The following is a 16,384-nucleotide window of genomic DNA, read 5'->3' as shown; positions in this document are numbered from 1 at the left end:
ATTCCGAAGAACCTCATCAATACTTCAATAGCAAATGAACAGCCGAATCAGGGGCATCACAACTGCACACAATCAAAGTAATTTTCACCCAAGACACCATGTGCCCACAACTCTTAATTATAGCCAGGGCCACTGGAATAATGTGATTATACGGCAGCTTTGATTTTCACATAATTGTAGATTTGCCGCATTTGCCACATAATTCATCATCTGCCGCACAATCTGCAGATTTTGACCAAAATAAATGTGTTTCTAGCTCAAATGGTTCAAAAGCAGGTAAAACGCAGCAACATGTTTTGCCACGCAGTGGAAGGCCCTCTGAAAAGGTTCACTGGTCGCCTTTCTGTAACGTATTGCTATATTTGGGTGTTAAACTGGTACAATGAGGTACAACTAAAGCCTAGACAGTGTTATGCTTAAAATACAAAATAATGAAGAAATACAATGACAAGATATGCGTATAATGCTGCACAATTTGCTTTGACGCATAATTTACTCAACCCTGTAGCACAATTTGACCCTCCCCTGCCACATAATTCCAGTAGGCCTGATTATACCTTAGCCCTAATAGAACTGAGTAAGTTAAGGCACAACAATGAATGACCTAGCCAGGCACTCACAATAAATAAAGGTGCTTCCCACTTATGGCCATTAACCAGTCAGTCCATCGCCCACAGATTCCCCACAAGACCGGTGGGGGCACAGCATTTGATGACACAGGAGCCCGCTTTGCCCAACCACTACTAGGCATATACCCAACATCTCCTGATATTTTTAACAATCATCACCTTTCAGGAGATGCAGGAATGCATCCTCCCATTTTGGTTGATGATGGTCATAGATTAGTATTAGAAAGTCTCATCCCTACCTGGCACCTCCGTTAAGGTGTAGTGCTCAAGGTCTCTTACAATTTCATATCTCTCACTAACGACTAGATCATTGTGAAGCAAGCGTGTTATGTAAGACTTTTTTTGCAGGCTTTGTGGCACCGCCATCAGTAAACATCTCTTTAGGTGTAGCGCTTGGAATTCATTAGAGTTTTTCGAAAACGTCTTTTTTATCTCTTCTCATTACCATGCGATAGGAAGAAAGGGGTCTACACATCCGCTTCCAAACTCTTGGGCGACTTATTGTATGGGGACTAAAACTCCCAACCATCTGAGAAGTGTCATGGCGCACAAACTTCATCACATTCCTCGGGGACACAGTCCCACCCACCACCTCCTTGATACGGAGACACCACTTTTAATAGCCTTCGCAGTAGCAACACGCTACCAGCACAGGTGTTTTGCGGGGAATTCTAGGTTGCCGGTGACACGTAACTCTTGAAGTGGTGACATAAACCTCTTTCTTTTTCGTCAGGTCAATTGGTCGGTGAAACAAGTTAATACTAACTACTCAAATCTGCATTTTACTAGAGTGTGACTACAGGAACGTGTCCCACCAGCCCATATATGGTGATTGGAGACACTTTGGAGGGTAAGAACTTTACAAACTTTAGATACTCCAATTACGTTAAGCAGACCACTTTTATAATATGACTGGACAACACCTCTTTATAACCTTACGTTATATGTTTTCTATGTGTTGTGTACTCAATATGAATGGATGATTGATAGTTTGCAAGGGGTGGGGAATCCTTTCCTTTTTGCAACAACAAGCCTGCAACCAGCATATATGCACATGATTTTGTACAAAGTGTGTCTGACCAAACAAATGAATTACAAAAGGCACTATAATACTTCCATATGGAAGATACAGAACATTGCATGCACCATGTGGATGAGTTAAGTTTACACATCCCTCCGAGAGTCACTCCGGAGATCCTGTACTGTCTTATTTTTACCATATATATTTTTTGCATATTGTCTATGTCCTATATCTGTGACTATTAACAAGTGTCAGTCTCAACAAAAACAGTCTACTAACCGTTGACAACAGCATTGGAAAAAAAGGGATAGAAATTCAGTCCTGATGAAAGCCTGGGACCCCATGAGGACTGTGAGAAAGGGCCGAAACATGTCAACTTATATACAGGGATAAAACACCACCTATTTGATCAAATTATTAATTAATTTTAACCATACTAGTGGTACCCAAAATAAAGAGAACCACAAGGTATGTTTAATATGCACTCACAGTTAGGATTAGATCTTTATTCAAAGTGCTGCCTAGAAAATGGTTGAGCCCACCTTGGTTTATAGAGATCAGGGTGAGACCCCCTACGATGAAGCATGAACCAATAGGGTGTGTGAGCGTTCCACAATAAAGATATTCAATATTTTCCACTGGAGCAACAGGACAAGTTCATCATCTCTTAAAATATTGAACAGAGGGCGATACCTTTTGTAATAGTGATTTGTAAGTGAAATAGTATCCTATGGTCCCATCACAGAATCTTTTTTTTCTCCCCTCCCACATGTGGTCCTCATTTTGGTACGCTTACCTATGTAATGCCCAGCCTGCATGTTCCCTTGGTGATTGCATACAGCATATAAGTCATAGATAAAGTCCTCAGGATCCCGCCCAAGTCCATATGGTCGTCTCCAGGGTGACCAATGAGAGGGCAGGCTCCAGCTACTCTGGCTGCGCTTCACAACGTGAGGAGTCATGTCCAGACCAAGAAGAGGAAACTTTACCATGTTCTGTAGCTTCATTCGCCGGTCACCTTCCTGTTTAGAAATTAACCGTACAAGAATAGAACTTGCATGAAAGAAGTAAACTAATAATCTGTTGCATTTCAGTAAGGTTTAAAACCCCTTCATAAAATGACAGGAAAATATGAAATGGCACAATCTTACAGTATTGGTGATTACATTAAATCAGCTATGGAAGAATAAAGAAAAACATAACTTGAAATAGACATCCTAGTAAGTTAGCACTGATTTAGCCACATAGTTTAAAAAGAGGGTATTTGACAGCTAATGTCTCAGACGGCTCTGGACAGAAACTCAAAAACACAAGCACAAAACAATTAAAATCCAACTATACCCCACAAAACCCCACAGGTACTCCATTCTCACTGCCCCTGGCTGCATCCCACTGCCCGGGGCCCCCCGATCCAATCCCACATCCCGAAAGGTACTGAGATGGTATCATATTTCTCAAAACCGCCTCAGGCTTCCCACCTGCCAGCTGTTAATGACAGTGACTTAATATAGCAAAACAGCTCTAGTTAAACATAAAAAGCAAGTTATATAAAGAACTGGTCATAAGTTCTTAGGCGTCTTAGCAGTCAAGCCAACCACACTTTGAAATCTGCAACAATTAGTTTTGCATATCTTATATAGTATGTGCCTCAAGTCCCATTTTGGTGGGTGCTAATAGCTAAGGAAAAAAAAAAACTGAATTGGCTGAAAGTGGTCCTTATGACATTTAACCAGTTTGTAGGTAATTCTTTCAAGGGACCACAGGCAGGCTAAGCTTGTGGCTGAATACCCAAAGGTTATGACATATCCAGCATTATCAAATTATTATTTGGCATCAATCAAAGAACCACCCTTGCATCCATTTGGCCCCATATAACATTTTGCCTCAAGAAGGAGCCTTAGATGGAGATTAACATGGAGATGAACCCCACTACATTATAGCACACCGAAATAAAATTGAGAAAGAGCAACCCCACATAGCCTTTTTCCTCCACGCCCACCTGAAAATACTCCAAAATGCTCTCGAATCTTGCAAGGGCTCACACTCATTTTATTTTCTTCATATGTAGCATACAACTGACTCAAGGGCACTGCAAACAATGCTCCCTCTTCCTTGGAAATCCCCTTGTTTTATTACCTGTCGGAATCTCTTTAGATGAATGATAAGGACGTCAGGCAAAGTCCAAAGGCTCAGTCTAATGCTTCCTTGCTGCAACTGTTTACAATGAGGGCAACGCCAAGCATCATCTGGAGCGAGCTGGGAATACACCAAACAATAGTGTAAGAGAAATACTACACATTTAGCTTTAAGAGTCATGCAGCAGTACTGCCAGCCATCCAGACAGTATGAAAGACAAAACGGACATGGGGGAATAATGCAGTGAGTCTGACATCAGTCAGGCAAACGAGGTTTCCACACTAGATGTAGAATGCGCCATAAAAAGTCAAAGAGGAAACACTGAGAAGGACCTATAGCTTGGGGGGGGTTAGTCAGACTGACAGCTGGGAGGGGCAGCCGGACAGACAGGTTAGGGGGGGGGGGGGGCAGTTGGCTAGACAGCTGGGTGGACAGTCAAATAGACAGCTGTGCGGGCAGTCGGATAGAAAGCTGAGGTGGGATCGGGAAGTCAGAGAAAGCGGAGACAAGCCAGTTGGCAAGAAGGTGAGATGGCAAAAGAGGCACATAAACAGCGATAATGTGGTCCAATGCAAACAGCATGAATAGCAGAGGTTAATTTTCATCAGGATGAAAGCAAAATGGAGCAGTTGCACCTGAAGGCAAGCAGAAGAGACCAGCCCTGACTGAGTATGATTGGCAGTTAAGCAGACTGGGAAGATGTAGCAAAAGGACAAAGGGGTGTGATGCTGCCAAAGTATGAGCAGACAGGGGCGAGTATGATGCCAGGATGCGAGTAAAAGGGGCTCTCATGCCATAAGGTTAAAAAAAAGGAGGTCCACTGCACCACAGCATGAGCAGAAGGGAGGTAACCACATCACATAGCAAGCTGAGGAGAGATTGCTGTGTTAGGAACATAAGAAGGTGCTCCTGCACCAGAATGCAAAGCAAAAACAGAGCACCAGAACATGAGCAGAAAGGGGCCCCCGTGACAGAACACGAGCCGAAGGGGGTGAAAGCCTGCATGACAATGCAGGCAAAAGGCGAGCCCCCAGTGATAGGATGCAACAGCCTGCTCTGCAGAGGTGGCAACTCGAGCAACATGAGGTAATCTTTGTAATCTCTTCTTAAGAACGCCCCACCCCATTGCATTTCATACATTTCATATTGCCATTTATTTTGAGTTTGCATTTCATATTAGGCATACTGCATTTAGTGTTGTTTCCATGTGCATCGTATGACATTTGCTTTATGACAATTTGGTAGCGTATCAGTTTTCACATATATACATTCAAATGGTTTATAAAGTTTTACAGAATAGAGTAAAGCTGCAACAAGATTAATATGTCAAGTCTTGCTTTTGACATCATTCCAAGTGAAGTCTGCCCATATAAAAATAAAAACTGGGAAAGTTTATTTAAGCTAGATACAGACAAGTACAAAGCAGAGAGAGAGAAGTTTGACTTCCTTGGAGACTGAAATGGAGTAAGCAGAAGCTGTAATCACCATTTGTGGAGGCCCTAGGAATAAGGCACCTTGGACCCAGCCTGGCCTATGGGCTTTCTGGGACAGAGAGCTAATCTGAGACAAGTACCTTCTTCAACAGAATACTACTTCAAATGAGCCACCAAGGTATGACAGTGAGAGGCTACCTCCAAAACTCATACAGGCCCATTTGGTGCTAAAACAGCTTAGTTAAAGGCAAGAATGGAGGACAGAAACTAGTACCATCTTTTCCATGGAAGAACATTCTGAAATGCTGTTACAATGTTGCTGGTTTCTCTACAAGCCTGTGGTCTTTCACCATTTGGATTCCCTACATAAATGCTACCTGTTCCTCTTTGGTGTAGAGTTGGAAACACTGTGACAGGGTGCAGGTCTGTGGTTGATGGTGAAGTTCCCGCTGCAGTCGAACGCTCTCAGAGTCTGGGACATACTCGTCTTCAGTATTTCCAAACAAACTAGATATGAAAGAAGAATAAATGTTAGTGGGCGACAGACAAAGTAAAGAGCATGCTAAAACCCAGAGAAGATGGAAAAACAGAGAAAAATGGCGATTTATAAATAAACAGACAACTGGGTATGATATGAAGGATGTTTAGTTTTTGTGGGGGTTGGAGTACAGAGCTCCAAATTTCAGCTTCAGATCCAGGGGCTTTCGTGCCACATTATTTCAAGTACATTCAGGATGAGATACTCACTACTCCTTGGTTTCCCTGTCCCATTCCACCACAATCTTGACATGGGGTGTTCCTCCAAGTCCACATGACTTCAATGCTCTAAAAGAAGCAGGGAAATATAAATGTTCTTTAGGTGAGAATGCATGATGTGTAGCCGTCACAAACACTACCAATTTCATGCTGCTTGAGATCAAACAAAGCTGCAATAATTTAGAATCAAGTCCATATAAGCTGGGATGACTTGGGTGCTCTTTTCATAGGAAAAGAATGAGAACAATCTCGGACTGCAGCAAATATCTGATCCAGGGATGAACCTTTAACTTCTCAAACACCATCTAAAAGTTCACAACATCTCAAAATTACTCATCTCAGATTTCTAAAAATAGCACTCTTCCCATCAGAAATATTTTATGCTGTAATCATTAAAATGTTTTCAGTTCTTCATGTTTTATAAATAAAATCAATGTGATATTCCCTGTGACATTCTCTGATCTGAGAGTGCCTACCTGTCCACGGTGGGGTGACACAAAGGGTGCTCCTCCTGAGGCAATAAGTATGTTATTCCCACAAAGCTGACCACACGCAGGCTAAATGGACAGACCTGCGGTGACACGAAGATACAAGCAGACAAACATTAACACAATAGCAGGCTTTCTCTCATTACTTTGGAGAAGCGACAACACAGTGCTTGGTTAATTTTTATCAAAACATTAAATAGGTGACAAAAACAGGGAAATTAGCAAATAAACACAATCACACGGACTGCACTCCATCTGCAAACTCCCACTTAATGATCACATCCACTGTGTTTAACCTGCAAAGATGGCAAGCTCATAATTACACCAACTAAACACAATATGTCAACATCCCCTACCCACAGTGGCATCCAGTCTGAAACACTTTTCAACACATCTTGCCGGCAAACATCAGTTCCGCCAATGGGATAGTATGACAGATCATAAAGAGCAGAGGACTGGCATTCATATACAAATGCACAAACCTAGCCAAAACTAAAGAAAAATGCTGAATTCAGGGAAAGGGTCAGTTCGTCAACCACTTTTAAGAAAGTTAATATCAATAGAACACAAAACTATCACTTGACTGCTCTTCTACAAATGGACCCCCGAACTAACAAAGCTTGTTGGAAGAAACTGACCTATAAATGAAGGTAGTCGAAATATTACCCTTCCACCAAGCTGGATTCTGGAATGGGTACGAAAAAGGGGGAAATTGTTTTTGCGCTCAACATCTTATGTCAAACTGCCATCAAGACTCCAGGTGGCAGGCTATTTGCCTGCTTCTTGGATTTCACTGCGGCCTTCAAGAGGGCCAACAGGGCTATTCTCTGGGAAAAATAATCAAAACAGGGTACAACTGTGGGCTGTGGAAAATCCATCCAACTAAGAGGTGGATGCTGAAGGGCTACTAAGAAATGGGAAATTACCTGTGAACCTTGCAAGCCCTTTTCACTATTCCCGTAGTAATTCGTCATTTTCCTGTGGGCTTTCACACACAGATTTAGGCTGTTTTTCAGCAGCCGAAATCTGTGTGTGAAAATGAACATTTTATAATTCCAGTGGGGCCACTAATGGTTGTGTGGGAGTGAGGAAGAGCTCAGATACTAATTCCAGCTTTAATATTGAATTAGAAAAAATAAAATAAACAGCCCAGATCATGCGTCTCAAGAACCTTACACTTAAAGTCCACAACCGCTACGAACTACCCTTACGGTTCCGAGGTAAACACAGCATGAGAAAACTTGAGAAGACAAGAGGAAAAAGATCACGCAGATGGCACATGAATTAGAAGACTGAGAAAGAATATATGACACAAAACTTCAGAGGGAAAAAAAAAAATCATGTCACAACTACCACAGGTTCTTACCAGCCTCATCGTATTTAAGAGGTCACTTCTAATGAAAGCCTGAATGGTCAATGCAATTTTGGAGTACTGGGAATATAAAGAAGCTTGCTCCAAGGCACATATGAAAGCCTTTGAATCTAAATTGCTGTTCTTTCAATGCCTATCATGAAAATATCTGAATGTGTATAGACAATGGGGATCAATACTGCAAGCCTTTAAAGCAAAACTATTTCCAAATTGAATGGGTGGGGCTATAAAGATCATTACCAATAGGAAAGGAATTTAGGAGACGGTCAGTCAACCACAATGCTCCCTTTGCTGAGTCTATCAAATGAGTCAAAGTTACCGGCTTGCAAAGGAAGCACTTTGGCTGCCAGATCAAAACATGTCATTGGTATCTGTCGGGAACATTGGTCTAATTGGGAGTACTGTGGGAGCCAAAGATGCCCATCAACTGAAGAAAGTATGTTTCCAACTATGCACTGTGGCCCGCTAAATGCTTTAGCACAATCATTCGCTTGTCCAGTATACACGGTCTCTCCTCTGTAGTAAGACACATCTGAGCGTGTTATATATGTTGAATCTCCAACTATCAAAGTATTTTTATTTAAGGCAATGAACTAAGATATGCTCTTTAACTAAATCAATTTAGAAGCACACTAAAATTTCCTTTGGTTTGACGTTTAGCATTTAGTTTAGATGGATCTCTGTGGACTCTATTTCTGTTTCGAGATCGATATTACGGCCATCTTTTAGTTTAGACTCTTGAAGAAGTGTAAGGACAACTTTTTTAAAAACTTTGTTCCCTTCTAAACCATCGGATCTCTCAGAACATTTAACTTGTTTCTCCTAGTGAGATTTTCTATACTTTCGAGGAAGAAGCATATTTCTAAGCAAATGCTTGTTTTGTACTTAAAGCTTTACTATCGTCTTTGCATTTTTCTATGCTACTTCCTTTACCTGTAGCATTGCTGTTTCTAACAAGGCAGTTCTACTCCCGATTGTTTATCTTTTTCTCCAGAATCAAACAGGTTTCATGTATCTTTTTCTGATTGTGTTCAGAGATCTGGAAGCTAATTCCAACTACTGCCAGGAGGTTCATCCGCACAGTTTCTACTGATTTCTTGGAGGGGGATTGGTGGGGGGGGGGGGGGTGTTGTAGACTCGCAATTAAGGTGAGGACCTCTTCTACCAAGCAGCCCAGAATGTAAAGTACAATTTAATCACACATTAGGGAGGATATGGCATAAATGGCAGTGCTAAACAGGCAACATTTATATTCAAGCATCACAATATACTAATAGTTACAAGCATGGAAAAGGACGCTGTGTAGTTCACCATTAGTGATTTATTTATTTATTTATTTTTAAATCAGATTGATTTTATACCAAGGTCACTTTACAGGATACATTTTTCAGCCAAATAATTGTTTATAAGGCAGTTATCTAAATTGGTAAGTTTCACTATTCAATGATTTCTAACAATGCGATTTTCTCAATGTCTTAAAATCTCAACCAGATGTATTTTTATTTTAACCATTACTAATTCATATGCTTTTTCTACATCTGGAAGACAATGGCTGCCATTTCAGTAACATGATTTTATGAATAAACTATTACATCTGAACAATAAAATAATAGGTTTCAACTTTGGCAAAGTTGAACTTTGACCAGTGCTGTGCCCTTCTCTGTTTTACCCAAGTGGGTTGCTGAAAATATGCTCTTTGGATTTGTGGACTACAAGATCAAAGGGCACTCTCTGTACTCTTCAATAAACAAATGATATGTACCTTAGAAATTGATCTGGCTAGTTTCTGTAAATGTTGTGTACAAACGCAAATAGCACTTAACTTTACGTGTAAATGAACAAAAAAATATTGTACACGTATAGACTTCGAATATCTGTGGCTGTCAATAGAATGATCTCAGAACTAGGTTTCAACTTTTGGATTCGAAACATCATTTCGTTTAGGAAGATATCAAATCTAAATCTCAATTATTTCATCCTGATAATCCAGGGATGATTTTAATCTAATGTAGGGGTGGGAACAGGAAAGTATGCAAGAACAAAGTGTCCCACCACATGCTGAGAATTGAAATTCAGTAAATAAACCACCTCAGTCCAATTGCATAAATCCAAATCCTTCTCTTGGCCATGCCCGAAATACTGAAAATCCTTTCAATATACCTCTACACGCAGGATCATTATTTTTCCCCAAAAATCCTGAGGACATTGGTATAAGCTTTTTTATACTAAATCATACTTGCTATACCATTGTTGTATCTTCAATATGTCCACATGAAGGACAGATACATCATGCAGGTCCAAAGATCACCAGTTTCGGCGAACATGAAGTATAATTATCTCAAGCTCCTTCCTACACCATGGCCATTGGAATTGGATTCAAAAGCATAATTCTACTGAATGGGTTTGCATCTACATAGGATGTCCAAAACTGCAGAACTATTGTTATAAGCAAAACGTGTGCTTTTGAAACATACTCTACAGTGCTAACCCAGAATATCACCAAAGGGGAAGAAGCCTTCACCTGAAGCAGTTTGACTACAGGTTGATAACCCTGAGTACCCGAAGCAGAATCGGAATTAAAATCAAAACTGATTCACGCCATCGGGCTACATAAATGAAGTGGCTGCTTTGCAGACTTCACAGAGAAGTTTACTGCCCAGAAGTGTTACGACATCCACTTTCACGACTACTTACACAGCGCAATCAGAAAGAAAAGCTGACCTTTTGAAGAAACTATTTATGTGGAGATGCTTTGTTTCAGTAGAACTTTTTATTGCACTCCCATTCTGGTTAGAGAGATGGAATGCAAGCATTAGTTCACGTGCCTTTTCAGAATCAATAACAGCCCCAGGGTGGCAACCAAACAGCTTAAAGGCTGAGAAACACAACTGGTTGACACATTTACAAATGAAATCAGAAACCAAACTTTCACAAGGAAACCATAATTTTTAGGAGTAGCCTGCCCCCTAAAACATGTAATATCTTGCACACTGAACATATACTTTTCTAGTTCCTTTTCGCAAGAACAAAATTAATTTTCCAGATAAAATAAAAGATACACACACTTGATCACAAGTTCATAAAATGGAATGAAAACCAATCTACGACAGGAGAATATTTAAAACTTGGTATTGCACGTGTAAATTACAGGAATGTTTGCTTCGAGACTGTAAGAAATTCAGAACTACTGGTACTTGGAACAAAGAAAATAGTTGCTTCTGTCTTTCATGGCAGACCACTAATATAGAATAGCTGAGGGCTGTGGGTGCTAGATGGAATGCACATTGCAGACTTGTGGTCATTAGAGAGGGTGGGAGAATAGTCCAGCTGACTGGTCACTGGAGTTAAGAGTTTAATACAAGCATTTGTAAATGCAGTAGGTTTCGCCTGTGTGACTAATAATAAGATGTACAAGTTACAGAAAACCTTTTATAGTGTTAGGACTCGTTTATGTAAAAAAAAGGCAATATATTGTGCTGTTACTAGTGGTATAGTGCGGGTAAGTAATAGCAAAATTTAGAAAAATGGAATGAAAGAGGGACACAATAGAATAAATTGATGTAATAGCAATATTATGTGTTTAGAGGAGTTCTGACAACTTTAGGCCCCGGTGTCACTGCACCACCATTGAAATCATGGCCCTAGTGCCTGCTGAATAACTGCACTTGTGGCTGCCTGTTTAGTAGTAAGATTTAGCAATAATCTGTGCTTAGTGAGGTCCCTAGAACATTTGGCCCCAGTGCCACTGCACCTGCTGCACCATTCAAATCATGCTCCTTTTAACTGCAAGATAACTGCAATTGTGTCTGCCTGTATGGTAGTAAAATATAGCAATATTAGGTGTTTAGAGGAGTTCGGACAACTTTTAGGCCCGGTGCCACTGCACATTCTGCACCATTCGAATCATGACCCGGTTGTCTGCAAGGTAACTGCACTTGTGGCTGCCTGTTTAATAATAAAATACAGCAATGTTAGGTGTTTAGTGTGGTGCCTTGAGCTTGTGGTCCTGGTGCTACTGCACCTGCTGCACCATTCAATCATGACCCTATTGCCTGCTAGATAAAATCACTTGTGACTGTCTTGTTTAGTAGTATAATTTAGCAATAATCTGGGTTTAGTGGGGTGCCTGGAGCAGTTGGTCCCAGTGCCACTGTACCCGCTGCACAATTGAAATCATGACCCTGGTGCTTGCTAGAAATAACTGCACTTATGAATACCTGTTTAGTTGTAAAATATAGCAATATTAGGTGTTTAGAGGAGTTCTAAAAACGTTTGCACCTGGTGACACTGCACCTGCTGCACCATTCAAATCATGACACTAGTGCCTGAAAGATAACGTAACTTGTGACTGCCTCTTTAGTTGTAAAATATAGCACTAAACAGTGTTTAGTGGGGTGCCTGGAGCTTTTGGTCTCGGAGCCACTGAACCCGCTGCACTATTGAAATCATGACCATTGCGCTTGCCAGATAACTGCACTCTTGACTGCCTGTTTAGTTGTGAAATAAAGCAATATTAGTGTTTAGAGGAGTTCTGATAACTTTTAGCCCCTGTGCCAGTGCGCCTGCTGCACCATTCAAATAACAATCCTTGTGCCTGCAAGATAACTGCACTAGTGACTGCCTGTTGATTAGTAAAATTTTGCAATATATTGCGTTTAGAGGGGTTCCTAGAGATTTGTGCCCCGGTGCCACTGCACCTGCTGCACCATTCAAATCAAGGCCCCTTTAACTGCAAGGTAACTGCAATTGTGACTACCCGTTTAGTAGTGAAATATAGCAATATTATGTTTTTGGAAGAGTTCTGCCAACTTTTGGACCCGGTGCTGTTGCACCATTGAAAACAAGACTGTTGTCTGCAAGGTAACTGCACTTGTGGCAGCCTGTTTAGTAGTAAAATATAGCATTTTGATGTGATTACACCAGGCAGGTAAGTGTAAGAGCACGTACTTTATTGACTGTTCGTCTCCACAGCTTCCAGGAACTGACAACCTCCTGGGATTCAAACCATAGCATTCCATTGTCAGGACAGTGACATCCTAAGCATTACACAGTGGATGGACAGCATGCTTATGGGAAAACACTACAACATCTCCTCTCTCTCCATAAATACATAAAGGAAAAGAGAACAGGTAAAGGAAAATAAAGAAACAAAAGAGGAAAGATGATGAAAATAAACCAAAGAACGAGGAGAAGGGAAAGGCAAAAGGAGTACCTTCATTGATAACAAAAAGTATAGTAGATAAAATAAACAAAGCGTCCACAAATCCATTAAAAAATGTAAAATAGACCAAAGATTTAAACATTACGGATGAAAAATAGACTAAAGATTTAAACGTTTCGGCGGGACACTCGTCCTACCACTCCTTCGTGGAGGAACATATCTCAAAGAGGATTTGCCGACCTGGAAAGGCTGGGAAGACCTCAGCATACTATCTTGAACATTAGATCTTTTTGGAACACATTGGGACTGAACAGTGTTCCTCGACTCAAGACCCAAGTGCATAACAACCTTCATTGGAATCTTGTAAATCCTAGATGGATTCCACCAATTTTTGCCATTGACTCTTACAGCAAAGCGAGAGGTAGCATCCACCTTAAGAGGAGGACCAAACTTTTACAGACCCTTGGGAACATCGAGAGGGGACTTAATCCTCACCCAATCCCCCACAGAGACAGAGGACTTAAAGATGGCCACATCCGGAACATCAGGTTGAGGAAGCTTGCTACCATCTCCTTGTGTCGGGACCGCAGGTAGTGACTGTATGTCACAGTCTCCCTGTGTCTCCCGGCACCTTGACAACAAACCCCACTTCTTCATCCAAGCAGGACACATGTGGAAGGAAGCTTGTCTACCCCCAAGTAAAGCGAAGGGACTAGAACCTGCGATGGAACTCTGGGTAGTGCGATGTGCCCACAACATACTTTGGACAGCTTCCTTGATGTCAACTCTGGACGAAACATTCAACCAGAATACGGTTGTTGTACTCAATGAAATGTAAATATGTAATATATAATTGTCCCAGCCTAATCACTGTTAAAATGTAATCCTGAGTGAATTTGCAATTTGTATATATTTATATCTCTAACCACTAGTATATGTAGTAGACCTCTGTACTTAGTACCATTCCTATGTGATTTTAGAGTTTATCTGTTTGTATCTCTTCCTTGAGTGACTTTACAGCTTGTACATTTGTAATTTTTCCCTCCTTTCACTCCACTTGTACATTTGCAATTAATTTTCCTGTTTATATCTCTTATGTAACTCATGTAATTCAAAGTCCTTACGTAACGCAACTGATTCTTTTGTAAAGCGCTCGGACACCTTCGAGTAATGTTTGCGCAATATAAAATTGCATTAAATAAAATAAATAAAATTAAACCATTGGCCTGTGGGTGATATAAAGCCACACGCCGGTGGGTGATACCGCACTGGGTCAGAAAACCAGACATTTCCTTGGAAGTAAACTGTACCCCATTGTCAGATACAATCTCTTTGGGGAAGGCCCTCTCTGGCAAACAGACTCTGAAGGAACCGGATATCCTCCTGACAGTTAGGGTCTGTCATAAAATGGACCTCCCACCACTTGCTGAAATAATCAGCAACTACCAGAGCGAACTTGTATTTATTGGGCAGCACATTAAAGGGCCCCACAAAGTCGAAGGATAACTTCAACCAGGGACCATCGGGTGCCTCGACCTGTTGTACTGGAGGTGAAACTATTTTATAACCTTATCGCTGGTAGAACAAGTCACACACCTCTCCACCAAATCATTGATTTGACGTTCCATGGAAGGCCACCAATACACACTGCGAATCCTTTTTTTAGTGTTCGTCTGCCCAAGATGTCCCTCGTGGCCATAGTCGATGATGCGATCCCGGAGAGATTCAGGAGGGACAAACTTATCGCCATGCATGATCATCTCTCCAACCTCCAAGGTAAGCTCATCAGTGACCTTGGTAAAAGCATGTAAATCCCCGTCTAGATGATTTTCCTTCGGCCAACCTTAAACTATGAACCTCTTCACCCTCTAAAGTAGAGAATCGGACTCCATTCCACAAAACCAATCACGTTCAGTGAAACAACCCACAACACAAGCATCAACTGCAGCAATCAGGTACTCTTCATCTGCATCGTCGTCATGATCAGATTTTCCTAAGGGTTAAAGAGACCTTGAGAGATAATCCACTTGTGTGTTTCGCCCACCACAGATATGCGCCACCCCAAAATTTTTTTTTTTTTTTTTTATGGCATTTGTTAAGCGCCTGGTTGCACACGGAACAGTGCGTCCCCGCGCTGATAGTACCACCCACATCACTCAGTAGCCAAAGAGGCGGAGGAGGGAAGCCGGAGAACCATACTAATTAGTCTTTGGGGAAAAGACGGGTTTTCAACATTTGTCTGAACCTTGTTTCAGACGGTTCCATTCTTAGTTCGATGGGAAGGTCATTCCAGCCCTTGCTAGCGAGATAGCGAAAAGACCGTCCTCCCATCCTTGCTCTGTAAATCCGTGGTACGACTAACAGCATATTGCCCATAGATCTAAGAGGGCGTGAAGGCCGATAGACAGGAAGCAGAGCTTGGAGATAAGAGGGAGCTTTTAGATGAGCAATGCGATGGGCAATGCACAACATTTTAAATGTGATTCGTTCTCTTATCGGGAGCCAATGTAATGAATGGAGGGCTTTTTTCCCAGAGGCTCTTCTAGGAAGGTTCAAAACAAGCCTAGCAGCTGCACTTTGAACACGCTGTAGCTGCATTAGTCCTTTCCCACTTAGTCCACATAGGAGAGAGTTCCCATAGTCTAAGTGGGAGGTGACCAAGGCATGTATCATTGTTTTTCTAGCGCTAGGAGGCAGAAGGTCAAGAATCTTCCTAAGGATCTTTAGAATACCATAGCACTTACCGGCCACATTTCCCACATGGCTAGTATAGGCAAGATTGGAATCAAGGAGTATGCCAAGATTCTTGACTATTTCCACCGGGACCGGAACAGAACCCAGTTCTAAGGGCCACCAAGCGGAAGTCCAGATGGATGGACAAGGACCGACAATAAGAACCTCCGTCTTATTGCTGTTAAGACGGAGGTAGTTTGACTTCATCCACCCATCCAGTGCTACCAGGCATGCCGAGAATTTCTCCGCCGCCACAACTGGGTCACGAGACAAATTGATCACCAGTTGTGTATCATCTGCGTAAGAGACAATGTCCACACCAAATGACTCCACTAATCTAGCAAGAGGTTCCATGTACAGATTAAATAATGTTGGGCTCAGAGTCGAGCCCTGGGGAACCCCTTGTTTGAGACTTCTAACACTGGATTTGCACGGAGGACAGTGCACCTGGAATCTTCTGTTCTTAAGAAAGGACGTCAGCCATTCATGGGCTGTACCAGTTATACCCATCTCACTCAGACGGTCCAGTAACACGGAATGTGACACGGTATCAAATGCCGCACTTAGGTCCAATAGGACCAGTGCGGTCGTGTGTCCCTCGTCCGTCTGGCACCGCAGCAGTTCCGTCGACAGAAGGAGAGCAGTCTCCGTCGAA

General features: G+C 41.7%; 1 protein-coding gene across 1 annotated transcript in view; it reads right to left on the bottom strand.

Moving 5' to 3' along the window:
* The window catches only part of USP31 (ubiquitin specific peptidase 31), a 217,492-nt gene that overhangs the window by 73,792 nt on the left and 127,316 nt on the right, over positions 1–16,384 (bottom strand). Inside the window, exons 9-13 of the mRNA XM_085629506.1 lie at positions 6,452–6,546; positions 5,967–6,044; positions 5,597–5,726; positions 3,787–3,906; positions 2,447–2,672 (exon numbers count right to left, since the gene is read on the bottom strand). Coding sequence (XP_085485632.1) covers positions 2,447–2,672; positions 3,787–3,906; positions 5,597–5,726; positions 5,967–6,044; positions 6,452–6,546 — 649 coding nt within the window. The remainder of the gene's footprint in view (positions 1–2,446; positions 2,673–3,786; positions 3,907–5,596; positions 5,727–5,966; positions 6,045–6,451; positions 6,547–16,384) is intronic.

Source organism: Triturus cristatus, chromosome 10, assembly GCF_964204655.1.
Source record: "Triturus cristatus chromosome 10, aTriCri1.1, whole genome shotgun sequence".
Taxonomy (NCBI): Eukaryota; Metazoa; Chordata; class Amphibia; order Caudata; family Salamandridae; genus Triturus; species Triturus cristatus.
This window is presented reverse-complemented; position numbering and strand designations above follow the sequence as displayed.